At 44.2% G+C, this 27,589-nt stretch overlaps 1 protein-coding gene across 4 annotated transcripts in view; it reads left to right on the top strand.

Moving 5' to 3' along the window:
* The window catches only part of UBOX5 (U-box domain containing 5), an 83,576-nt gene that overhangs the window by 44,821 nt on the left and 11,166 nt on the right, over positions 1-27,589 (top strand). For 2 of the 4 annotated variants that reach the window (XM_029593726.1, XM_029593736.1), the window contains exons 3-4: positions 296-1,484; positions 14,361-14,522. In XM_029593726.1, the coding sequence (XP_029449586.1) occupies positions 296-1,484; positions 14,361-14,522 (1,351 nt within the window). Of the gene's footprint in view, positions 1-295; positions 1,485-14,360; positions 14,523-21,422; positions 21,538-27,589 lie in introns of all 4 variants that reach the window. The other 2 variants (XM_029593744.1, XM_029593754.1) reach the window with 2 other exon arrangements.

Here is a 27,589-nt window from a genome sequence, read left to right as displayed (position 1 = left end):
TACAGCCAAGATACAGCCAAGATATACTCGTGCATTTTCCATTCAGAAACATCTTTTTAATGTAATGCTTTTGGAACCAGTCAGTAATGCTCAGCTTGGATATTAGTTTCCTGCAGTTCTGTACTGTTAGTAAAGCTATTGAATTGGCGTCCTACACTAGGCCTCCTGCATGCATGAGACTGTGACCATAGAAAATTTAGTTCATTTGCAAACTGAGATACCAGAATAAAGCATTCCGTGCATTAATTTGTGGAAATTCAAAGTAAAACTTCCCTTCTGTTTCTTTTTGTCTTAGATTAGCGCAGATGGATATGAAGTTGAAAATCTCACCTCTGAAGACCTTACAAAAAGAAATCGTGGTTTTCGGAGTGAATATTTCATTAAACCACCAGTGCATGTCACGCTCAGCTTTCCATTTAATATAGAAATATGCAGGATTAACATAGACACATCAACTGGAGGGCCGCAGCACTCAACCGGCCTTGATATCTACACATCTACCTCGCCAAATAAAACTGCCTGGAATAGCATGGACTCCCACGCCTCTCCTTTTGCCTGCCAGACTTTTTCTGACAAAGATATTTTCACACTGGTGGGCAAAGTCGTGCTGAAAAATCAAAGCAAAGTGACATTCGCTCATAGAGGTTTCAAGCCCAGGCCGCCCTTCCATCAAACGGAATCTGCTTTCTTGTATCCTGACTCTTCCTCCCAGGATCTGTGGAATAAAGGCCCCTCCTCCCTAAGCAATGTGACGCACCTAAAACTTGTTATCTCGCACATTACTGGAGGAAGTCTTCTTTGTATTAAAAGGTTGGAGGTGTGGGGCCAGCCAGCAAAATCTTGTCCGCAGGAAGTAATAGACTGTCTGCTTCAAGTCGTCACTGAGAGCATGATCCCGAATTCAGGCTTACAAAACCCTGTGCTGCCAGCGGAAGGTGACTTCATGGCCTGTGGCAATGCAGAGCGCCCTCAACAAAACCATTGGGAACTGAGTGACGTCCTTTGGGATGTACCTGAAGAATTTTTGGACCCCATCACTTTGGAGATCATGACTTTTCCTATACTTCTGCCCTCTGGCAAAGTGATTGACCAGAGTACATTGGAAAAATGTAACCAAAGTGAAGCTGCGTGGGGTAGGATGCCCAGTGACCCTTTTACTGGGGTGGCCTACAGCCAGCACTCTCAACCTCTGCCTCATCCGCCTTTAAAAGCAAGGATAGACTCCTTCTTCTTGCAACATGGAATACCAGGCGCTAATATCCTAGGGAGGGCGCAGATAGGACCCGCGCTTGTACCTTCTACCATTGCAGTATCTTCCTTGAAAAGGAAAATAGGTTGTATAGCGCCAGTCGTGAATGACAGCATTGTAGAGCCTTCCTATTTTTCGACTAGAAACAATCTAGTCACGTCTACCTCAGAAGACTGTGCAAAGAAAATGAAACTTGGGACTGAAGTAAACGTATCGCAGATGGATTGCTCCACAGGTACAATAGACAGCAAATTTCAGTTGTTTGCCCTTTAAGCCAGCAGTGACATCCTTTTGAAATCTTTCCTCCTCCATTTTAGTTTTGCCAGGGTAGCAGTCAGTTTTTTTTTTTATTTTGGTGTATATAAATATTTATTATTGCTATGTTGCATTGAATTTTAGAAGATACTGAGTAGAATCTGTTGAAATCATTCCTGTTTTGACTTTTCCATACAACTTTTCATTATTAAGAACCAACCATTTTTTTTTTTTTTTTTTAGTCTTTGGTTATAAACAAGTGGTTATATTTTGAAGTTTGCAAAATATTTTTGGGAAGTGACACTTCAAGGGTATAAGGTCTCAGTTTTTATCTTTCTTCCGAGAATCAGGTGAGATTCAGATTAAAGAAAAATTTAGTTTTCAACTGGCTGAGGTCCTCACAGCTGACCCAAAGAGTAGGATGTGGCCGTCATCCTCCTGTTGGCTGCAGAGATGGCTCCCAGTCATATTCCTCTCATCTATTGTGTTGTTTTTTTTTCTTGAGACCTATAGCTAATACAAAATACCGAAATCCCTTAATATGATATCATTGCGAGACTGTAGTGTGTTACTTTTGAAACATGTGAGCAATAGCACCGGTTAAAAGGCTTCAACTCTAGCTAGTGTCTACACATGCATCTTTCATCTCTCTGTATTATAAAAATATTAGGGGTGCCAGGTGAGCATCGTAGCCAGCCTGCACATGTGTCCACATAGCAACGTTCACTTGGAGCTGGGGGTCGGGCTGCTGCCTCAGGCAGTGGGTCAGAGAGCGGTGGGATTGGGCCAGTAATGGTGGCAGGGTTTCTTAAGCACTGCCTGAGATGGGAACAGTGAGTGAGGGGGTGGGGGGGGGGGGGAGGGAGAGAAGGGGGGGAAAAAGGGTTGGGTTGAGAGGAAGGAAAGAGGAGAAGGAGGCAAATAGGAGTAACAGAGTGGGAAGGGAGAGGAGTGGGAAGGTGGGAAAGAGTACACGCATACGTGCACACACCACCACCTCTTCTCTGAAATGCTCATTCCACTAACCACCCCTCCCCCCCACATGCATACAGAGTTCAGTGGAGGGGGACCCATTGAAGAGTGTGAAGTGGACAGACGCACACTTCTCACGCACACACGCACGGAGGGAAATGAGAGGACTACAAATTGGAGAGTGCAAAGGAAAAAGTGTCTGTGCGCCCCCACTTATACAAACATGCACCCAGTGTCACCCCCATCCATCCCATCACTTACCCATTCACACAAGGGTGAGAACAGGAAAGAATGCCTTCACGATACACCTACACTCCTGCCGCCCCCCCCCCCCCCAACACACACCCAGGAGGGAGGAGGAGGAGAAGAGAGCTAGAGAGTGCAGAGTGTAGGGGAAAGGGATAGGGGAAAGGGAAGGGGGAGCGGAGAAGAAAGTGAGCCATGCACACACACTGAATACCCCAGCTACACAGCTGCCCCCTCCTCATATGCACGCACATGGAGAGGGAGGTGACTGCGATACGCACATACAGGGGCGATAAGAAAAGTATAAAATGGAGAATGTATGGGGGGGGGGAGTTCCTCACCCATTTGTGTGCGCACACATCCACCCCTCCATACAAATGCACATGGCGAGGAGAAACGAATAACTATAAAGTGGCAAGGGGAACAGTGTACATGCACACACCCCCCTCCTTCCCCCACACACAGAGGGGGCAAAGTGGAGAGTGCAAGGAGGAAAGAGTGCTCCCAGCTATGCACACCCACCCCTCATCTGCACCACTTCCACCGCACATAAAGGGCCACAAAGTGGAGCATGTGAGGGGGGGAAAGAGACTATGAGCACACCCAACCCCTCTCATCCTCTGAATTACCACATACGCACACTTCCCCCCCCCCCACCACCCACCATGTGCCCCCTCCCACATATCACTACTTTTCAACACACACACACACACACACTGTACATACCGCATACATACCTCTTTCACACACACTCCCACGCCAGCGGGGTTGGTGAACAAAGCAAGCAAGGTTGCCTCCCCTATTGTATTCATAATTGAGTTACCTTAAATTAAACAAAAATCTGTATTCCCTCACTTTCGGGTCGATCCTGTAAGGCCGCGGTAATAACAGTGCGGCAGTGTCAGGCGCACCCTTCCTCCCCGCACGCACAGTTCTCTTCACTAACTCCCTGATACTCTCCTCTAATCGCATGCAAATGCATGCCGCGGCTTTAAAGCGGTAGGGAAGGGTTATGCCCGCGTAACCCATTTACTGTATAGGCGCTTAATACAGCGCCTATACAGTAACCAGGGTGCGCTGGTACCTGTCATTTCAAATGACATTTGAAATGACAGGCACCATGAAGTGAAAAAAAAAAATACCAAAATATGTAAAAACCTGAGTGTTCAAAAAAAAAAATTTTTAAATACCTGTCGGAGGGCCGCGTGGGTCCAGGCGGCGGCGGGAGCCGGGTGGTCGCGTGTTAAATCTAGGCCGCGGGCAGATGGGCGCCTGTTCCAGGCGGCAGCGGCGGGACACGCGTTAGTTCGAGACGGTCGGTGGGCGGCGGGTGGTCGCGTGTTAAATCTAGGCCGGGTCCGCACAGGCGCGCATTCATTCACTGCCGGTGGGGGGCTGCCTCTCGGCAGCCCCCCACCGGCAGTGAATGAATGCGCGCCTGTGCGACCCCTGCGATTCGGCATGTGACTGCCTTGAGCGCCGAATCGCAGGGGTCACATTCATTCACTGCCGGTGGGGGCTGCCGTGACGTCACGGCATGTGACTGCCTTGAGCGCCGAATCGCAGGGGTCGGCAGCCCCCACCGGCAGTGAATGAATGCGCGCCTGTGCGGACCCGGCCTAGATTTAACACGCGACCACCCGCCGCCCACCGACCGTCTCGAACTAACGCGTGTCCCCCCGCCGCCGCTGCCGCCTGGAACAGGCGCCCACCCGCTCGCGGCCTAGATTTAACACGCGACCACCCGGCTCCCGCCGCCGCCTGGACCCACGCGGCCCTCCGACAGGTATTTAAAAATTTTATTTTTTTTTCTGACAGGTTTTATGTGTCCCACATCATTACATTTTCTCGATCATCTCTGTATCGCTTTTTTTTTTTATTGTGTTTTATTGTTTTTGAGTGTCTTAAGCGGTGTCGATGGATTTCTTACTAGACTCACAGTCCTAATTCCTACTAGGGGGAGGCGGTAAACTAAGACGTTACGGCCGCGGCAAAACAGTGCGTTACTAATGAGATAACCTGAGCACGCGTTACGGTATCGGAGGGGAATAGCTAATTCCTTCATTATACAGCTAATTCGTTCATTTACATGCCGGGTGGGGAAGGGTTACGCGTCTGTTTTAAGAAGCGCTACGGACGTGCGAAACTGGAGACTGTATCGCTGGTTTGCCTTACGCGTCCGAATTGTGTGCAGCGAGCTCTTTACAGACGAGAAATCTTCAAATGAATGTTACTGTATCGAGCTGTATATATCTGTATCAGTAGGAAGAACTGAGCATACTTGGCAGTAAGTTGCTTAGACCACACATTAGAAAACTTATATTCATGGAAAAATACTTGGAGGGGAATGTGATTGTTTTGGATTAAGAATGGGAACTAACAGCTTCCTATCTGCTTTAAAAAAAAAAAAAAAAAAAGCTTCTAGAAGCAACACAGTAAATGTCAGCAGAAAAAGACCCAAGTGATCAACATAATAGATAACAGAAAAAGACCAATTGATCCATTTATTGCTCTGTTATTCCTGTCCACACTGCTACCTAAAGAGTATGAGCACCTGCAAATCTCTCCTTATCCAGGACCATGGGTTTTTTTTGTCTTTCCCTTTTGAAAGTTTAGTGCTAGAGCAGTGGATTAACTTACTGTCCCCTTTCCAGTCATTAATTCAGATTTGATCACTATTGCCAAGCGCTCCCAACACAGTTTCCTCTTTCACCATATCCTGTGCTCCACTGAGAATTAGATCTAAAATTGCTCCCTCTCTCTTCAGTTCCTGAGCCAATTGCTCCATGAAGCAGTTGTTTATTCCATCCAGGAATTTTATGTCTCTAGTATGTCCTGATGTTACACTTGCCCAGTCAATATTGCGGTAATTGAAATCTCACATTACTACTGCACTATTAATTTGGTTAGCTTCCATAATTTCTCTTAGTATTTCACTGTCTGTCTCATCATTTTGGCCAACTGGACGGTAGTATAATCCTATCGCTATAACCTTTCCCCCAACACACAAGGGATTTCTACCCATAAAGATTTGATTGTGTATTTAGTCTCATGCAGGATCTTTATTCTGTTGGACTCTATGCCATCCCGGACAAAAAGCGCCACACCGCTTCCTGGGTGCTCCTCTCTGTCATTGCGATATAATTTGTACCCCGTTATAGCACTGTCCCATTGGTTGTCCTCCTTCCACCAGGTCTCTGAGATGCCAATTAAGTCTGTCATCCTTCACTGCTATACATTCTACTTCTCCCATCTTACTTCTTAGATTTCTGGCATTAGCAAACAAACATTATTTATATTAACATTCTGCTTTTCAGTTGACAGGGATAAATTGGAATATTTTAGCTCAGGTGATTTGTTAGTGCCAACAGCCTGGTTCCACCCTGGTTCCGTCGGAAAAGGTTCCCCAGTTCCTTTCATAGAAACATAGAAATGACAGAAAAGCACCAATGGTCCATCAAGCTTCCCATGGTCGTATCTGCCAGGCCGTGCAGGTTACCCCCATGTATCAGTCAGTTTTGCTTGATGTGATGTCTGAACAACAGTACCCTAGACTGTAAAAAAAGTTATGGCTCATGTTGGTTGTCCCTGAATCCAAATTTCTCTTTCCTTTCAGCTCCCATCCCCCTCCTTCGATGCAGAGAGCAATGTTGCAGTTGCATCAAGGCTTATTGGTTAAGGGTAGGAATCCTATGCTTCTATTAAGGGTTTTTACTGCTGCACTGTGCTGGATTACCCCCATGTTTATCAGTTCCGTAGACCGTAAAAGTCAGAGCCCTCGATGGTTATCTAAATCCAATTCCCCTTTACCCCTGCTGTTTGAAGCAGAGAGCAATGTTGGATTTGCATCCACAGTGTGAAGGCTTATTTGGTGAAGGGCAGTAACCGTCACACCAGCAAGTTACCCCCGTGCCCGCTTTCTTTGTTTTCTTTAGGACTTGGCCATAGAAGCAGTCCTGTGCTTTTTCCCTTATGTCCACATAACAGTATCTCAGACAGTGGAAGTCGGGGCCCTCTGTTGTCGTCTGAATCAAATTCCTCTTTAACCCCCTGCTGTTTAAGCAGGGAGCAATGTTGCAGTTGCATTAAAAGCATCAAAGCATATTGGTTAAGGGTAGTAATCTCCATGCCTTCTGCTAAGGGAAGTAACTGCCGTACCAGCAAGTTACCCCCCTGTACCTTATCTCATTTCTGTCTTCTAGCCTTTAGAGATTCGCAGTGTTTATCCCATACCCCTTTGAATTCTTTGACGGCTCTCTTCTTTACCACTTCCTCTGTAAGGGCATTCCAGGCCTCCACCACCCTTTTATCTGAAAGAGATATTTCCTGACTTTGGTTTTGAGTTGCTCTCCACTGGAATTTCATTTTGTTCTGTTTTCTTTCCAACAGAAAAAGTTGGAAGTCCATACATCACTGAAACCTTTTAGGTATCTGAAGGTCTGTATCATATCTCCCCTGCATTTCCTCTCATAAAACTGAATCCCTCTTCCTTGCACCATTGTCTCATCCATGCATTGAGGCTCCGGAGCTCTGCCTGCCTCTGGGGACCATTGTGTGGAACGGAGAATTTCAGAAAATGCTACCCTGGAGGTTCTGGATTTCAGCTTCCTACCTAAGAGCCTAAATTTGGCTTCCAGAACCTCCCTCCCACACTTTCCTATGCTGTTGATGCCCGCATGTACCATGACAGCTGGCTCCTCAGCAACGTATAAAATCCTATGTAGGTTATCCATGAGGTCCGTCATCTTTACACCAGGTAGGCATATTACCAAGTGATCCTCACACCCACCAGCCACCCAGCTGTCTACATTCCTAATAATGGGATCACCAGCTATGACAGCCGACCTAACCTTTCCCTCCTGGGTAGTAGCCCTGGGAGAGACATCCTTGGTGCAAGAAGACAATGCATCACCTGGAGAGTAGTTTGCTATAGGATTATTTCTTGCTGCACCAGGTTGATGCTCTCTCTGACCAGGAGACCTTCCTTCTCCAAGGCAGCCAGACTGGAGTTGGGACTTGGCTACTAAGTCCCTGAAGGTCTCATCTCTGTACCTCTCTTTCTTCCTCAACTCCTCCATGTCTGTCACTCTAGCCTCCAGAGATTGGACTCATTCTCTGAGAGACAGGAGTTCTTTGCTCTGGGTACATACAATAAAGCCTCTCACCAGGGGTAAAAAATCATACATGTGACACTCGATGCAAAAGACTGGAAGCCCCCCCCCCCCCCCTTACTGCTATACTGCTTCCTTCATTTTAATTTTGTTCAGTTCTTAGTTAAGTTTAGGTTGCTATGGGAGTAGGAATGCATACAATTAGTCCTTTAAATCTATTAGCGTCTTCACTATTTATCTGGTAGTGAACTAGAAGGGGATGATTAAACTCTTGATAGGGCCTGGGGCAATCTTGAGTTTAAGTTAAAAGGCTGATTAAATTTTGTTTTTTTTAAATGTGAAAGTGTCTCTTTCCTATAAAGGATGAGCTAGGAAGTGGGTAGGAGGGAGGGAAAGACAAATACACAAATTCCTGTTTTTTTGCCTGCCTTCTGACTAGCTATTTAATACAAACACACTAAAAGATTTACCCCAATTGTTTACATCTCCCCACAACTTTAAAGTTCTAAATTTCCCCAAGCAGTACTTAACCTATTCTCTTCAACCACCAGCAAGATGATCCGATCCTTTCACCCTCACCTTCTCTCCCCATCTCCAAGATCTCCTACCTGAACTGATACTTCAGATCTCTTTTCTTCACCCAAGTAACATAAAATAATTTATGCAGTCCCAAGCAAGGTTGGAAAACTATTTAATATATAAACTTAAAAGATGGAAATGTTTTCAAATGTGCTTCAGAAATGTCTAATTCTTGCCACAGACTCTATCACTTACCGGAGGGTGAGTCAGGAGGGGGTGGGGTACAACAGTATCAACCATGACCAGGGGCAGCAAAATCTTAAATCTGTCTCTGAGGAGCCGATGTCCACCTAAATTTAAACAGAGGATGGCCAAAGCCACCTTATTGATTTTCATATGGAAGATAATCCCTTTGCGCTACCTCACAATCTTCTCAAGTATTTAAATGTCCCTAAAGAGCTAATGGCAGTTCCTGTCCACCTTCTTCTAGGATGTACAGAAGAGGATGTGGGAGACCCCACACCAAAATTCTTATTGGTAGGAAAGCAGACGTGAAGTCCCATGCCCAGGCAACTGAAAGATTTCACAAGCTCCAGGTGCAACACCCTAGTGTAGCAGTTGAATCTAAACTCAAACGTTAGGTCGTTGCTGCGACTCATGTGACAATGTTGGATACTGCCTTGCAGAAGTTCCTCAATTTGATCCCTGAGTTGGGTCTTGCAGGTCAACTGGAGCTGGGGATGCTGTGGAGGCAGTGTTCACATACTCTATGGGGAATGAGTCACAGTCTTTGGTGAGGGTAACACCTGGTGCCTAGATTTTGACCCCGTGATATAGGGTTCCAGAATGTCTCTGGTGCACAGCTCCTGTTCTGGGGGCCATTGCTGCCATGACCAGTCTAGGAACAGAGGGAGAGTGGGTCTTTTCAATAGGGGAAGAATCCCTGGATAATTGTGAGTGAAGGCTTATGGTATCAGAGTTGTGGCACTAGTTTCAACAGAACAGGAATTAAAAGGAGAAAGGATGAACTACAGGATCAAAACAGAATGCATTAGAAGAAGAAAATTTGTCCCCATTGAGTGAAATTCCCAGACTTCTAGACCTTTGTTGGAGGAGAGGTTTACTAGAATGCTGTGTTTTGGTCCTGCACAGCCTCATACCAGCCATACAAGATACAGTAATTGTACATGACCTTGAATGGTGCCTAATGATTCACTGAATTACTTCTTTTAGAAAGGCAAACTGAATTTTTTTTATTAGATGCTGATGAAGAGCATGAAAAACATCTGGTCCACACAGCCTCCTACAATATATCTGAAATGACAACAAGAACCTTTGCCATGGCTATCAACATCTGCAGAAGCTCATTGCTGTGGGCTTCAGGCCTTCGTGAGGATGTTCAGGGAAGACTCCATTATTCCACTTCTAAACCAGGCAGACTGTCTCCTCTGGATACTGAGGAGGCTTTCATGTATACAGAGAGATTTTCTGTGACTTTGATATATATCAGATTTGTGTAAGAACACTATACCTCCAGTACCATGTACTGCCTTTCAGCCTAGCCTCAGTACCACAGGTCTTCATAAAATGTCTTTTGTAATCATTGCAGTATATCTGTGTAAACTGGGGGATGTGTGTTTCCCTGCTTAGCTAATTGGTTGTTCAAGATCATATTTTAGGCAGGGATGGATGAATCTATGCAGATCACCATCTGGATGTTGTAGTCTCTAGAGTTTGTTATTAGTCTCTGCAAATCCAGGTTAAAACTAGCACCTCATTTGGAGGAATTCATAAATGCAACTCATGCTGTGACGTACCTCCCCACCCAAAAGGTCCAATGACATGGCCCTGATAGAAGGGATAATTCAGAGTCGTCAGATGTATGTCTGGTCCAAATGAGTCAAACCAAATGAACCCTAAAGTCCCAGTAGAACCAGGCCTACCAAGAACTTCAGGAGAGTATGTTTATCATGGAAAAGCTCAGAATGCCTGCCTTGGTAGTTCTCCAATTCCAGTTTGACCTTGGGTTTAGCTTTTCAAATCCTATCCTTACCATAGGTGCATCCAACCTGGGCTGACCTGAAAAGGCTGTTCACATCATGCCCATCTAGAAAAAGAGAAAGAAGGTCGGTACTGAATTTTGTATAGGTTTTCAGAAATCAGGTCACTAACAGAATTGTCCTGGTATAAACAGACATTTGGGATCACTTCTCCTGTATTGAGAGACTGTAGGAGGAATAGTACTAAGCCATTTCTCATGGGATAACCTTAGGAGCCATGTACCTGGCAGGAAAAGAGAACATCCTGATAGACAGTCTGTCACCATCTGGACGCCCATAAGTGATCAAGTGAACCAGGACGTAGCAAACAGGATCTTCCTTGAATGAGGACTAGCTGTGAGAGAGCCATTTGCAACAACCCTGAAGAGGAAGATACAAGTAGTCTTTTTCCCAGGAAGAGATCAGAAGCAGGTGGCTTCATACGTGTTCTGTCTTCTGCAGTGTATCCCCAATACATCTGGTGGCCAAAACCTTAATAAAACTCAGAAGGGAATGGGGAACTATGTTCCTCATACCTCCCTTTTACCCAAGACATATTTGGTTTCATTTTGGGAATTATCCCTGAGGAGAAACCCTGGATAATTCAAAAAAGCATTCTCGAATCAGGCTAGCAACATAGTCTGCCTGTCCTCTTTCACCCTTACTGTCATCCAGTGTACAAAACTTTGTCAGCAAAGCAATACTAATTTGTATTGTTTTCCTAACACATTTTAAGTTTTATTGTAATGTTGCATTTTAACTGTTACCTATTATGTGTGTTTTATTGTACCCTGCCTTGAACATAGGAAGGGCGGGTAACGAATGTTTTAAAATAAAGTTGGAAGCCTACCAAACTATGATCCCACAGAACCAGGAATAATCATTGCTTTACCCCAACACCCGGTCTCTGGCCCTCACAGCCTGAATGTTGACGGGAATGTAATAGAAGTCTTGTTTTTTTGCCAATAAAGAGTCACATCATTCTGGTTTCTAGGAAAAAATCTATTAGAAGGTCTTATGGTTTTGAGTGAAGGAAGTTTGTCATTGGTATCTCACACAGAAACTGCTTTGAATACCTTCTGTATCTTTCATAGGCACTGTCATGCAATTGGTGCCTGTCACCAGCATACAGAAGGAATCCCATTTCTGTACAGTCTTTAGTAATCAGGTTTAAATGGAGCTTGCTTTAATCGAAGCCTCTCATCAAGCCTCCTGCAGTGTCATGGAACATCAGAATGATTTTACCCCAACTGATCAAAGTCGTCTTCTTCAAACTTGGCTGTCATTAGCTCATTTACCAAACCTGGAAGGTTGCTTTCTTAGATGGTAGTCACTCCAAACCCCCCTCCCCAGTCGGTGAACTCCAGACCTAGTGAAATATCCACCTTGTACTACATTTAATTACAATAGGATATAGACAGGGCATCATCCTAGCTTTGTACCTAAGGTTGTATTGGACTTTCACCTTAATCATCCTACCAGCACTTTTCCTTAAGCCACGTTTCCACAAAAAAGAAAGGGCCCTTTGTTCTCTGGATTGCAAGAGAGTTGTCATCTTCTGCCTAGAGAGGACTAAAGCCCATAGTGTGTTCACCCAACTTTTTCCTTTGACCCTAACAAGTCTGGAGATGCAGTAGCAAAATGCACCATTTCTAATGGGGTAGCAGATTGCATCTTTTTTTTTCTGTTATGCTCAGGCATGCCAGGGCCTATATTGTAAGGACTTTAGCAACTCCGATCACCCATCCGAGGTTTAACATCTGTTGAGAAGAGATGCAAGACTGCAGCATTGGGGTTCAGCCTACGCATTCACATTCCACTATTGTTTGGATCAGGCTTCCTGGCAGGATAGTAGATTTAGACTGGCCTTTCTCTAGTGTCTTTGAGGGGTGGAACCCAATTTCATTCTCCATATGTCCCTTTATAATTTTGGGTCATCTTCCCTGTTGTGTTTCATTTTAAATTGGGCAAAAATGTAAAGGTGTGGTTTGCCTAGCAAAAGAACTGGTGGTGGATTGTGGTTGTTCCCCTTTTAGTTAAAGACATCCCTTAGATAGGGAATCCTACTTGTGTGGTGACTGAGTGAGCCTGCTTGTCTTCAGAGAAAGTGAAGTTTCTTTCCTATAGCACATGTTCTCTGAAGACGCACAGTCCGGCTCTCTTCCCCTTTCAAGTTGTTGTCCCCAAAATCAAGGCTCAGTAAATAAAACTGAAGGGAGGTGCAGGGCTGCAGTAGCTCAGGAACTACTGTGCATATATGGTAAAAGGTTTTGCCATTCCAGAAGGTGCTGGAAATTTCTGTTCCTTTGGTGCTGATTATACACAGTCATGCGAACTGCTTGTGCAGTTAGCTGCTGTGTACAGAGAATTATCTGTTATAGTAAGCAACTTCTCTTTTTAGTGGGGGAAGGGGAGAGGGAGTATAAATCTATGTGTAATCTAAAAAATCTGCAGATGGCTCTTGTCTTAAGCTTTCTCCTGAGGGCACAAAATGAAGCAAAATGAAGTTTTTATAAAACTTCATTTATGAAACATTTGCAGGTTAATAGCACTTCACTGTAATTGCTCAAACTGATCTTCAGCTGATTTTGGGATCAATGAAAGTTTCTCGTACGGAGCTTCCCAAACCTGTCCAGAGGAATCCCACAACCAGTTGGGTTTTCAGGATATGCATAATAGTCATGAGATAAATTTGCATATCATGGAGACTCGGTATAGGTGTATTCATTATGCATATCCTGAAAACCCAACTGTCTGTGGGGTACTCAGGCAGGTTTGGGAAGCCCAGCTCTTATATTTAACAAAATGAACATTCACTATATTTACCTATAAAATGACACTTTTTTTATGTTTAACTGCCAAGTACTGAAGCAGCCATTCAAGGGAAAAAGATTTAGTTGGCAATTAAAACACTCAAAAACATTAAGATCTCTGTTTATGTGTTAGATTTGTATTTCATTTTTAGGAAACTTAGACCTATCCCCCAGTTGTGACTCTAAGGGTGCTGAGAGGGAGATATAATAGAAGTCTATAAAATTAGAGAACTAGAATGGGTAAATGTGAATCGGTTATTTACTCTTTCAGATAACAGGAGGACTAGGGGGCACCTAATGAAGTTAGCAAGTAGCACATTTAAAACAAATCAGAGAAAATTATTTCACTCAATGCACAATTAAATTCTGAAACTTGTTGCCAGAGGATGTAGTTAGGGCAGTTAGTGTAGCTGGGTTTAAAAAAGGTTTGGATAAGTTCCTGGAGGAGAAATCCATAAGCTGCTATTAATCAAGCTGACTTACTGGCATTAGTAGCATGGAATATTTTTAAAGTTTGGGTACTTGCCAGGTACTTGTAGCCTGGATTGGCCACTGTTGGAAATAGGATACTGGGCTTGATGGACCCTTGGTCTGACCTAGTATGGCAGCTTCATATGTTCTTATGTAGGGTGCTGCTGTGCTGATCCTCATCAGATCCCCAGATGTGTATCAAGCTGTTATATATGAAGTATAAATATAGCCACACAATTGAGGCTTGGACTCATGAGAAGAGAATTTTATTTTATTTTATTTTATTTTTTTTTTTTAACAGTGGGCATGACCATAGTAAAATGGGCATACCTGTTCTAACAATTAGAACAGGTATGCCCTGTTCTAATTGAACAGGTATGCCCTGTTCTAATTGAACAGGTATGCCCTGTTCTGTTCGTATGCCCTGTTCTAATTGAACAGGTATGCCCTTGTACAGATCTAACAAAGTTAATATATTAAAGATAAAACAAGAACACACCTGAGGGAAACCAAAGGAAAACACAGCTATAATAAAAGCCCAAAATATTTTGCGTAATTCAGTTTAAAAAAGCAGATAAAACATCTAATTGCTGGTGACAGGAAGGCATACATCATTATAAAAAAAAAAAAAAGAATATCTGGGGTATGGTCTCAAACTGTGTGTGTTTTTTGGTTCTGTGTACAGGTCCAATCTCCCATGAGCAGAGATTATCTGAAAGCTTAGATATTGCCTTGTCCTCTGCCCTTGGCTGTAGACCATCATTTACAACAAAGCTGGTAAAAGGAGAGCAGCAGTTGCGTAAGGAAGGTGACGGCAGCAGCGCTTGGAGTGTAAGCACGGTAATGGGTAAGCATGCAGAGTGACAGTTTCTGTCTTTAAAGGCCGGATACAGCATAAAAATGTTGCGTTTATTTCACTAAAATACTCAACTTTAGCTCCTTTTATCTACGATGGCTGCAAGAAAAAAAATCTGTGTCTGCATTTGCGAAACATTGCCTCCTTATCGTCCTGCCAGATCAGCGCAGAGGAGTGGGTTATACTTCCTCACTAGCAGATGGAGGCCGAGGACACCAGGCTTTTTCTGGGATAAGCTGGAACAACTGTCAGTCGTTTTCTCCCTCCAGCAGATGGTATAGAAGATTTGGGATAGGAAGAAAAGAGGCCCAGCAGGTTTGATCTTCCTAGGGAAGCCAGAACTGGGCCAAAAAAAAAATAAAAAGAGAAGCCAAGGGGGAGCCATGGACAACAGCCAGTAGTGACTTTTTTCTTCCGACAGGAAGAAAAATCCAGTTCACATTTGGGCCTGATCTCAGCAGTACAACATAAAGTTGCTCCTTTCCCAAAAAAACAACAGACCCCCCCACGGCCTGGTTTGCTGGAGCTGCAGCACTTGAAGGAGACTCAGTTCATCAGGACCCCCTCCCCTCCACCCCCCCAGTTCCTTATGACAGAATGGGAGAAGAAGTGTCTAATCTACAGGAGCTGGCGGCAGAGCTCAGCAACAGGTTCCTTTTATAGGAATTGTGATCTGCGATAACCCGAAGGAAGGGGAGCCGTGGGGGGCATTGAAGAACAGGGTCCTCTGGGGTAGAGGGGGGGGAGAAGAGGAGAGGCCCAGGCAGAGGAACTAACCTTAGAACTGAGAAGCTGGGCAGAGAGAAAAGACCTGCAACTACTGAAAGCAGAGCAGGGGAGCAGACAAGGATTTTGTGCTGGCTGTGCATTGGGCCTATTGTGACTTAAAGGTGCAGGAACAGATCACCAGAAGGATCCCTCTTTCCCAGCAGTCTACGGAAGGAACAGGAAGTTAGGTCTAAGAGACCCCGGAGGCATCGGGGAAAAAGGAGCCACTCCCCTTCTCTCTCAGGGTCTTCCCAGAGTATTCAGTTGGGGGCTCTTGGGAGGGGGGGGGGGCGAGAGAGTCCCAAGAGTCAGGGGAGAACTGGGAGGATGCAGATAGGACACTGGAGGGGGGAGGAAGATGTGGAGCTGTGGCTGTTCAGAAAGGAGGACCCAGGTGTATTCATTCTGGGGGCGATGCATTCGCTGAAGCTCTCAGAAAAACAGGAGGCTAATGGACACTTTGAAGGGGAGCTCATCTTAGTGGGCTTAAAGAAACCCCCTGAGAGCTTTTCCCTCTTCTCCTAGCCATCTTGAAATTGATAATGGGAGATGCCCTAAGCCTCTCTCAGACGCAGGAAAGCTTATGCCCCATCTCTTCCCCCTTCAGCAAGAGGAAGTAGGCTGGCTGTTCTGCATGCCAAAGGTGGATGTGCTGGCAGCAGCTGTCACCAGAGAGACAGCGAACCCAGTGGAAGAGGGGTGCAGCACTGAGGGGCCACCAAGACTGGAAAATGGAAACTCTATTAAGATTATTTGAGCCAGCCGGGTGATCTGTGGGGGGGGGGGGGGGGATAACATGGCTGGCTCAACTTAGAGGAGGCCCAAGATTCCCTGGGCATGGGAGGCGGTGAGGTTTGAGCCAGGGGCAATCACCTGAGCGGACACCGCTAAACAGATTGCGATAGTGTCAGCCTGGAGATAGCTGTGATTAAGAAACTGGGCAGATTCTTCAGCCTCAAAATCCCATCTCAGTAAACTCTCTCACTTTTTGGGGTTGGTTATTTTTTTTAGAAATGAGCTAGAAAAAGTAGTGAAGGACCCAGGGGAGCCTAGTCCACAACAACTGCCAGAAAGTAAAGGGGGGGGGGGTCCTGGGTGCACTTTAGGGAATTCAGGAAGTACGGACCAGACGGGTATGGCTCCTTTCCAAAAGCAAAGATACAGGCAAAAAGAGTTGTTTCGGGGCAGCCCAAGAGATGGCTGGGAAGAACTTACCTGGAGCTTCATGGAGACCAGGAGCTCATGATGAGGCTACAAGTCTCACCTTGTCACTGCCTTTCCAGGGGTGGCCCTGCGTTACAAGGGATAGATACAAGGGTCCTAGAGATCATGAATTGGGGCTGAGCCTTTGAATTGGCCCCCACCTAACAACAGAGGCATATGTCGTGTTGCCATGCAGACCGAACATGAGGAAGCCCGCTGTTCAGGGGACTATAGGAAGGCTTCTACAGCTGAATGCAATAGTTCCAGTGCCCCCAAGGAAAATCAGAACTGGGAGGACTTTATAGTCCCAAAGGAGGAAGGCACTTCCAGCCGGTCTTGGATTTAAAGTATGTCAATAGCGTTGCACGTACCACATTTTCTTATGGAATCTCAGAGATTAGAAATACTCGCAGTATGGAATGGAGAGTTCTTACCCCCCGTCGATCTATCCAAAGCGTGCTTGCATATCCCAGAGATTCCTAAGATTCGCCATATTGGGGAAGCATTATCCGTTCAAAGCCATGCCATTCAGCCTAGCCACGCTCCACAGACCTTTACTAAGGTAATGGTGGTAATGACAGGGCACCTCTGTAGAAGGCATATTAGTTCTAGTCCACCCTTTTTTGAATGATTGACTTATCCGAGCCAAGTCCATTCAGGAGAGAGTAAGGACTACACATAGGGCCTGATTTTACAAAGCATGTACACACTTAAAATTGGGTTTTACACATGTGAATGCACTTTACCCATGTATGTGGGCTTTTGAAAATTGGTACAAATATGCCATTGAATTGTCCATGGGATATTCACGTGTGAGTGCACTTTACATGCATTAAATGGCTTTTTAAAATTGCTGTGATAATCTGTTACATTTACACGTGTAACTCCTTTTAAAATTAACTCCATAGAGTTCAGCAGCCCATGGAGTTGTTAGGTTGGGTTGTCAACCAAGAGAAGAGCCATCTGCAGCCTTCGCAGTCTGGTTTATCTGGGAGCCAGATATGATACCAGGAGAGGGAAGGTATACATGATACCGGATAGAATTAACAAGCTGCAAGAGTAGATGAGGGAGTTGCTAGCAGCCAGAACATTTAGGTTGAGATTATACCTACAGGTGCTGGGGTCCATGGCAACTGCTATAGACCTGATACCATGGGCAAAAGCCCATATGCTCCTCCTGAAAGGGGTCCTTCTGTCTCATTTGTCTCCCTGGGAATAGGTGCTATGAGGACATTTTGCCCTTGTCAAGGAAGACCAGGAACAGTTTAAGGTGGTGACTTATTGAATCCAACCTTATTAGAGGGGTCTATCTGCAACTCCCATTTTGTTTCATGATAAGTATAGATGCCAGCCTGAGGGTCTGGGGAGCAGTTAGCACAGGGCTGCTGGGCACCCCTGAAATCTTAATAATAACCAGTTAAAAATAATGGTGATCAGGCTAGCTTTGATCAGTTTTTGCACATTGTTAAAAGGTTGGGTAGTAAGAATTGTATCTGATAGTGCCACAGCAGTAGCCTACGTGATCAGACAGGGCACCAAGAGCCCTCGGCAGGCAAAGGTGATGAGCCTGCTCATAAGATATTTATTTATTTTAAATCTTTTCTATACCGTCGTTTGGAAGATACCGTCACAACGGTTTACATCAAGGCACATAAAGTTAATGATACTGAGATTCATACACTTACAAGGGTGCCATAAGGTTCAGTAACATAGTTGGTGATCAATAATGTTAAATGTAATTAATCATGTCCATGTCTCTATCTCGGTTATTATTATGTATTTACTTTAAAATCGTGATTTGTCCTTTAATGACTACACACTTGGTGAATACAGTTTGTGTGGCTGTTATATTGAACGTGCTTTGCCTGTCCCTGGTTTCTATTCCCCCTTCTCTTTCTGAAAAGGTGAAGGAGCACCTGGACACACACTTAGCAATGTATATCACAGGGATGGACAACTTGCATGCAGACTTCCTAAATTAGCATACCCTAGATCCAGGGGATGGGAGCTAACAGACTCGTCCTTCTCACAGGTCATGGCCAGATGGGGTACCCTGCGATTGGCCCTGATGGCAACTTGCAGGAAAGCCAAGACCAGAATTTCTTCAGCCAAAGTGAGGCTGGCTCAACCATGACCTTTACAAGAATTACTGTATGTGTTCTAACCCTTTCCCATGACAGGACGAGTCCTACAAAAGATTGCATCCCTCCTTGGAAGAGTAATCCTAGTAGCCCTGGAATTGGCAAGATGTCCGTGATATACCTATCTAATTAGACTAAAATGGGAGGAGCCGCTCAGGCTCCAGACAGGAAGAGGTCTCTTGAAGCAAGGGCCAGTGATAATGGAAAACCCATCTTCATTTTACCTTATGGCTTGGCTATTGAAAGGAGAAGGTTGCGAAAGTACAGATATTTGGAGTTGGTAATGGGGCCGTTTTGCAGCAGCTACTAGTGGGCAGTCCTCTAAGGCTGTCGCTCAGGATGGATTGGTTGCATCAGGGTCCCATTCCACATGACGATCCGGGTTGTTTTTGTCGTATGGTTTGGCCCTTGAAAAGGCTCAGGTATTGAAGCGTGGTTATCCTTTTGCAGTGATTTCTACTTTGCTTCAGGCCAGAGAGGGTTGGTTTTTTCCAAGTCTCTGGCCTTTGTTACAGTCGGAAAGTTGAGGCCTGGTCTGAGGAGTGAAGTTCTCAGCCTTTCAAGGGGAAATTCCTTTAATTTTGGATTTTCTGCTGAAAGGTTTGCTTAAAGGCGTATCCCTTACCACCCTGAAGGGTTCTAGTAGTAACTCTCACTGGTCATAAGGAGTGAGGCAATGGCGAACCATTGTCTTCTCATCCAGACATGCTCTGGTTCTTGAGCAGTTCCCACTCATTGTCCAATGTGTGGTTTTTCCTTGTAGCTACTTGCCTTGAAGGCAGTTTTTTCTCATGGCAATCTGTTCAGCGCGTCTGATTTCCAAGCTGCATGATCATCTTGTCGTGGGCCGTTTCAGTGTGTAACTTGCTTTCTTTTGCTGATAGTGATTTCAGAAATTTCAATTGGATCACTCCTTTTCCCTGCCCACTCTGGACAGGGATAGTGCTGTGTGTGAGTATAGTCTTTTGTGGGCCTTGAATGTCAAGCAGCATCTGATGAAGTACTTGACAATTTCTAAATCTTTCAGGAAATAGGATTGGCTGTTTGTGATCCATAGTAGAGTTAAACAAGGAGAATCAACAACATGGGCACCTATAGCCCATTCAAAAAACCAATGTCATCATAGCCGCTTGTTTGATTGCCGAGATTCCTTTCTCTAAGCAACCTAGAGCGCATACCTTTAGAGCTCAGGTGATATTGTGGGCAGAGCAAGTGATCTGGTCTTCCTTGCATGCTTCCCAACCATTACCCTTGGAAATCCAGGCTCTGAAGGGCACGGCCTTCACATGTGTGGTGGTAACTGGACCATGGGCAACCTGCCCTGTTCGGGAATAGCTTTGATACATCCTGCTTGTGGGATTGACCTGCCTGATTGCAGAGGAAGGAAAACATTACTACTTACCTGATAATTTCCTTTCCTCTAATAAAGGCAGGCCAGTCCCCAACCTGCCCTTGGCTGCCGATTTTTGCCTTTGGTTCGCCCTTTAGATGCGGCCATTGCAGAGTGGTGTTCCTATTTGTTGGAGCCCTGGTGTCTTACCCAGTCCCTCAGTCTAGTGAATATTAATTCTTTTGTCTGAGCTCAGTGTTCCCTATTGGTTGGAAGCATGAGTGGTTGATTAATAGTCATCTTCAGTTATAACCAGTTTGTCCATAGTTTGGTTTTTCCAGAGAATACTACCATCTGCTGGTAGAGGTGCACAACCCACTTGTGGGGTTTTGCCTGCCTTCATTAGAGGAAAGGAAATTATCAGGTAAGTAGTAATTTATCCTTTCCATTGTAAATTCTGGTTGCGTTGAATCCCCAGACCTCATGCTGGTTGTTTAGGTTATAAAGGAGTTCCTAAGAGGGAGGGTAGAAAGAATAAGGAGTGGTCTTGTCTGCTTAATCAGAGGAGTATAGACAGCAGTACCATCTCTGCATTTGAAAATAAGACTGTGCCCTATTTCGTGCATGTCAATGTGTTTTTCATGAAGTTCTAGTCCCTCCTCCTTTTCAGCTGATCCTATTCATTTGGGATCATTATCATTTAGCCATCATAAACGTTCCCTTTTCCACCTCACTCTCCCTTTCTCCCCTTCCCACCCCCCCAAAAATAATTCTGGCACAGCCCTTACCACACAGTTCTGCTGTGATGTTGCTAATCGTACTTTGATTAGTAAAATCTACAAATGGGCAACAAAGTTTTGAAATTCTATTTCTAATATGGTTGTCATAGAGATCCTGCAGTAGTTCTGCTCTGATGCCCTTTAGTACACTATTCGGTGTAATTCTTTAAAAGCTAATATTCAAAAAGCTAAGCACCTAAGTTAGGTGCCTAATGCTGAAATTCAGTGCTAAATCCCTAACTTTTTTCCCCACCCTAATTCTGCCCCATAGCCACCCACTTTTTCATTTTTTAGGATTCTAAATGTAAGGACGCAGCCCTAGTAAATTTTCAAAAAGACCAATTTAGGAGCCTAACATGTTTTGAAAAAGGATGTCTAAAATTTTTGCTAAAGGTCTGTTATGAATTATGCTTTTTTTTATTGTAACATCAGTCTGTTAAAATAAATAAATAAATAAAAAGGTCCAGTGATATCACAATGACAACATAGCTACAGAATCGTAAAGCATTTCTGATGTGCAGCAGCTGAGCTTGTAAGCATGTGGTTTTGAAGCAACTTTTAATCTGTTTTACCCAAAAGTTTGATTTTTTTTTTTTTTTTGTAAACTAGTAAAAAAGAGTCTGAGCAGGCTTAAGTCATGAAAGTCTCCTTTTTACCTTTTAATCACCAGATGAATGTTTTAACATGTCATACTGTGCTTTGAAGCAAAATGCGTGCAATTTACTGCAGAAAGAATGCAAGATGACTCCTAAACTGAGCACATTGACTTAACTATCATCCAAAAGGTACAGCAGAATTGAGCAAGCAATTACACTGAACTTTTCGCTAGTGAAGATTTTTTTTATGTATATGGTGCTGAAAATGAAGATTTGACCACTTGTTTTTTCCCCTCACATTTAAGAATGCAGAATGTATCAAACAGCAGTTGCATGAATAAAATGCAAAAGGGTAGTACCAGAAGCTGTATTATGAATAAATAGAAAGGAAACTTTGATACCATTCTTAGTGCAATCCATCATGGAATTTCTGCAATATAAAAATGAGATGGCTGGTCCCTGCCATATAGTCCAGCAGCAGTGCTTTTTGCTGCCATAGCAGAGGCGCACTCTCTTGCTCAGTTCTTAAATTTGGCTCCTGCTCCTGAGCCTGACAGGAGTTGAGGACACACTGGAAGCAGAATTCACAGTGCCCAGAGGAGGGTGATCTGGCCATTGCTCAAGTGACATAGAGTAAGAAGCAAAAGGGCACACTTGTAGTGTGTTCCAAGGGAAGCCACTATCCATGCCTCTCAGCCAGAGCACTGGGTCTCTAGCACCTGGACTAGATGGGGAGAAGGAAGAGGGACTAACAAATGGAGGGGGGGGGGGGATGAAAGTTCTTACAGTATAGGTCCAGTTGAAGCTGGTCCTGATAGAACTGGCAGCCAAAAGGAGCAGGAGGGATTTGATAGGCAAAAAGAATGTGGGCCAAGTTAGGACAAATGTTCTTCGTTGACGAGCAAGGTTGAATTAGCCATGAAATGTGGGTGACATTAGAATGTATGGAATGGACCCATCTCTCTAATTCAGTACAGGTTTGCTGCTAAGCATGTGCAGGAGTTCCTATGTGTGCAGTGCCTCACAAGCCCCTTACTCTCCTTGTTTTTTCCAAGCTTCTGTTCTCTCTCATATTTTTTCTCTTTTCCTTTATGGATTATCTTCACTGTTTGCTGAGGCAGCAAGGCAGAAAACAGTCTCTCAATCAGCACTTTTTAGTGCTCAAAAAAAAAATTGTAAAACATTATAAAATAGATGTCCAGTTCCAAGAAAGCCATGCTCAGTAGCTTTAAGGATTGAGTCTGTAGCCACAGGATGGCCATCACTGATGGCTGCATCATCTGCTACAAGTGCAGGGGTCCGGACCACAATTCTCCAAACCAGGGGCAGCTCAAGACAATCTGTTGCCTGAGGTGAGGGCTGAGATGGCGCTCCCCACTTCCCCAAATCACCAAGATGGCCCTGGAAAGGGGGGGTCAAACATAAACATGTAAACCCTCTGATATATGAATATACTACTCAATCATTTCAGAGGGACTCGGCAACATATCATGCCCACACTTTGTTTACATAATTTTAAACAACATTTACAACATGACACTGCTATGAGACCACAATCCCTTCATACACATTTACTTTAAAACCACACTACATTCATACATTACCCTTCATTCACACCACTCATACCATCCATACCAACTATCGCTTAAAACATAATCACATGAACCTAGCATTGCTAGTTTATTTATTTATTTATTTATTTATTTTTGGTTTTTATATTCCGGAAGTTCTTGTATACAATACATATCACTCCGGTTCACATTTAACATGGATAACTATCGCCGGGGAGGCGGTTTACATGGAACATATTGTGAATAATGAACGGGTAATCTATAATAAACTACAAGCTATTGTGAAACAACTAAGAGCAACTTAGAAAGAAAACGACATGGAACATAAAACTGAAGTAATATAAACATAAAATTATTGCTGTAAAAAAATGATGGTTGTTGATCTTATTGCTTTTAGCTCTCTGGGAAAGCTTGATGGAATAACCAAGTCTTGAGTTTCACTTTAAAAGTGGTATGGCACGACTCAAGGCGGAGGTCCGGTGGTAGGGAGTTCCAGAGAGACGGGCCCGCTGTGGATAGAGCGCGTTTCCTCAGGGTAGATTTTGCAGGTTGGGTGTTCATTCTGTTCTGGTATGCCCTTCTGGTTGGTTTGTTAGAGGAGTGTAGTTGAAGCTTGAAGGTTAAGTTGAGTGGAGAGATATTATGAGGGCCTTATGAATCATCATACAGGTTTTGAACTGAATCCTGTATTTTATGGGAAGCCAATGGAGTTGTTGGAGGATTGGGGTGATATGGTCCCTTTTTTTGGCATTGGTAAGGATCCTTGCAGTAGCATTCAGTACCATCTGGAGTGGTTTGGTAGTGTATGCGGGAAGGCCTTGCAGGAGTGAGTTGCAGTAATCTACTTTTGGGAGAATGATGGCTTGAAGAACTGTGCGGAAATCCCTATAGAGTAGAAGGGGCTTTAGTTTCTTTAGCACTTGTAGTTTAAAGAAGCATTCTTTTGTAGTGTTATTTATGAATTTATTGAGGCAGAGTCTGTTGTCTAGTAGTACTCCCAGATCTCTGACTTGAGGTGCAGTGGCATATCCTGAGGTATCTGGAGGGTTGTTGGATGTTGGCAAGGCAGAATGATCCGGTTCTATTATGAGGATTTCCGTTTTGTTGGTGTTTAGAACCAGGTTAAGGCTGGTTAGAAGATCGTTGATGGATGAGAGGCATTTTTTCCAGTATGCCATGGTTTCGTGTATGGTCTCCGTGATAGGGATGAGAATTTGTATGTGGTGAGGTATCACCTGGGTTATTATTTGTATATAATAACCCAGGTGATACCTCACCACATACATAGAATATATATATATAGTGCACATTACAATGTATAGATCACATGATTATCCTCACATTATACATTGAGATGTAATTCACAGGAATGTATACATTTACTTTATACACTTAATTCTTCCATTTAAACCATATTCATATTCCAATCCTTTTACATTAAATGTTATATAATTGAATATGCATTAAACATGTTTCTGTCCACCCTATATGTATCCACTTCCACTTCTATCCACTTCCAAAAAAAAGGGAAGGGGGGGGGGCATGGTTACTCTTGGAGTTTGGCCCTTTTGATTACTGGAAATGCTGTGGAAGTGGGCAGCAGAGGTCAGAGTTCCTAGATAAGAATGCCAGTGATAGGTTTCCCAGCTTCCTAGATATATTATCATCTGCTTTCCAACCTCCCTGGGAATGTGGGAGATAAGTGAATGCAAGGGTCTGTACATAGCGCGCACTCTCAAGGCTGGTGCAAGGGGATTAGGTACTCGGCGAACCTTACAATCTTGCGCTCACCCCCCCTCCCCCAGCTCTCTACGTACACAATTAAAAACGATGTATTTTATAATAGATTTTATATGAAAAAAGACATTGAATGTACAGATTTCTGATGTAAAAATATCACTTACAGCAAAATGGATGTGTTATTTCTATGCAGTGCTGTGATGACAATGAGGAAACCTTACAAAAAAGACACTTGGAGTCCATAGGCCTATTGTAAAATATACATTGGGTTTGGGCTTGGCCCTCAGAAAGCCATGGATAAACTGAAGTACAATTACAATATAGTAAACATCCCATACCAAAATAACTCTAAATGGCAGCACTCAAGAAGTAAGAACTCTACGCATGAAAATGCAACACTGCAAATATTACACCAGGCCCTAAAACACCAATACACCTTCTATTAAGAAAACAGAACAAGCCAGGCTGCTCTAGATCCCTACACAGAAACTACACAGTAGCAGAATATTTCATCTCCATCACACACCAGAACATAGACAGATCCTCGCCAAATACAGAATAAAGTGACTAAACTATAAAGATGAACAGACAAAAACTGTACCGGAAACTGCAAAAAGTCAGACTCTTTATGTAATGCATCAGTGGGAAAAAAAAGCATCACCATTCCTCATAAAACAAAATCAGGAAATATAAAACAATCATAATAATAAAACCATACTAATAAAAAAAAAAAAATACATATTTGAAGACAGCTGATGAATAGAATACCATTATATAATTAAATTCATATACAAAGTTTTAAAATTCCCAAAAGCCAATAAACTATTTCAAAATAGCAGATACATAAAATAACATCCATAATTAAAACAAAGATGATAAAATTTCCAGTTTTCCATACCGGAACTTTTGATTTAGTCACCTTAAAATTGTCCTGGATTAGTGAAGGAAGGGGAGCTACACATAAACGTCCAATTTTTCTCATATGCACACACTTTCTAACAAACAGATGCTCATTTTCAGAACGCACCCTCTTTCACATACATACACATGCTCGCTCATAGTCTTTCACATACTCGCGTATTCAAATACACACTCACAATCTCTCATATGCTCATATCCCCACACACACTCATTCATACGGTCACACACATTCTTCTTCACAGTTTCTCACATGCTCACTTATGCTTGCTTACACTCACACACGTGCAGTCATTCATATGCTCCCTCTTGTTCCACATTCCCTTCTATTCCCTCTCACTCAACCCCTTCTCTTCCCTTCCTTCCCGTTCACTTACTCCACTTTCCCTTCCATCCCCTCTCACTCACTCAGCATCCTTGGCTTCCCTTCCATCCCATATCATTCACTTAACCCCCTCCCCCATGTCATTCTCTCTTACTCAGCCCTCCCCCACTCACACCCCACCTCTTCCCTTTCACCTCAATCACCATCTTTTTTCCTCCTGACCGCAGGGTCTGAAATCCTTGTGGGTAAGTCATAATTGCGTGCCACTGGCTTAAGGGTGTGTTTTCCTGACCACAGGCCTGGAATCCTGTTGGATATGTCATAAGCTCACACCGCTGGCTTGGGGATGTGTCTTCCTGCCCGAGGTTCTGGGATCCAGTTGGGTACGTCAAAATCTTGCGCCTCCATCTCTGGGTGTGTATTTCTTCCCACAAGCCTGGGGTTCAGTTGGGCACATCATAATCCTATGCCGCTGTAAATGACTTTCTGTGGGGCTTGGAAGCGAGCCCCTTGGGCAATTCATACTTCTTCCCGCATATTGTCAGACTTCTGCACCACCGGCGCTAGGTTTGTCTTTCTGTCTGCGGGGCCTGGGATCCCCACGAGCATGCAATTATTTGGGGCAGCAGGCGATTTTTATTTTTTTCTGTCTGGGTATGGATGCAGGGTGAAGTGGCCACCACAGGAGTATTTTGAGGGGCATTTTTTGCCACTCTAAAATTTTGTTGCCTGAGGCTTCCGCTTCACTGTACCTCATGATAGAACCGCTCCTGACTGGCACCCCTCTGTGCAGATCGCTCTACCTCTCACCAGTCGTGGTCACCCTCCCCCTAGATTAGTCTGTCTCTCTCTTCCCCCCCCCCCCACCTAAGAGTGGGACCTTCAGGTTGCAGCGGCCTGCCTATTCAACATTACAGGTCTTCTGATATGCTCCCAGACTTAAGTCCATATGTATGTGTGCAGTCTCTAAGTTGGATCTGCTGCACAGCAGAGGATAATAAAATCGGAAGGGAGCTGAGGATGGGGGATGAAGAGCTGACTTTGAGGCAATGCGCGCACACACACACACACACACATACAGAGGAACCTGAATCTGGGGCAGGGTGGTGACTGGTAGGGAGCAGATCAGAAGACCAGCTATCACGTTCCACCTTGTGGGCCCCCCCCCCCCCGCACTTAAATTCCAGACCATTGGCAATCAGATTTATTTTTTTACTGCAGTCCAAGGCAAACAAACCCTGCACAGCTTGGACTGCAAGAGAGCCTTAGCCTTCTATCTGAAATGGACAAAAGCCCATAGACAGTCCACCCAACATTTTTGTTTCTTTTGATAGTAATAAGTTGGGCATTGCTATTGCCAAATGGACACTTTCTAATTGGCTGCATCTCCTTCTGTTATGCCAAGGCGGGAATGCATCTTGGGGGCCATGTCAAGGCTAATTCTGTTTGAGCCATGGCAGCGTCTGTACCCACTTGCGAGCAGTCCCCATGAAGGAGATCTGCAAGCTGCGACATGGAGTTCTCTTCACACATTCACATCTCACTATTGCTTGGAATAGGGATGACTGATGCAATAATAGGTTTGGCCAATCTGTCCTTCAGAACTTGTTTGAGGTATAGAACCCAACTCTGTTACTGCCTGTTGTTGCTTTCAGGCTATTCCCCCCCCCCCCCCCCAACCCCCTTA

Source organism: Rhinatrema bivittatum, chromosome 1 (assembly GCF_901001135.1).
Source record: "Rhinatrema bivittatum chromosome 1, aRhiBiv1.1, whole genome shotgun sequence".
Taxonomy (NCBI): Eukaryota; Metazoa; Chordata; class Amphibia; order Gymnophiona; family Rhinatrematidae; genus Rhinatrema; species Rhinatrema bivittatum.
Note: the sequence above shows the minus strand (reverse complement) of the source record. Positions and strands in the feature narration are given on the sequence as shown.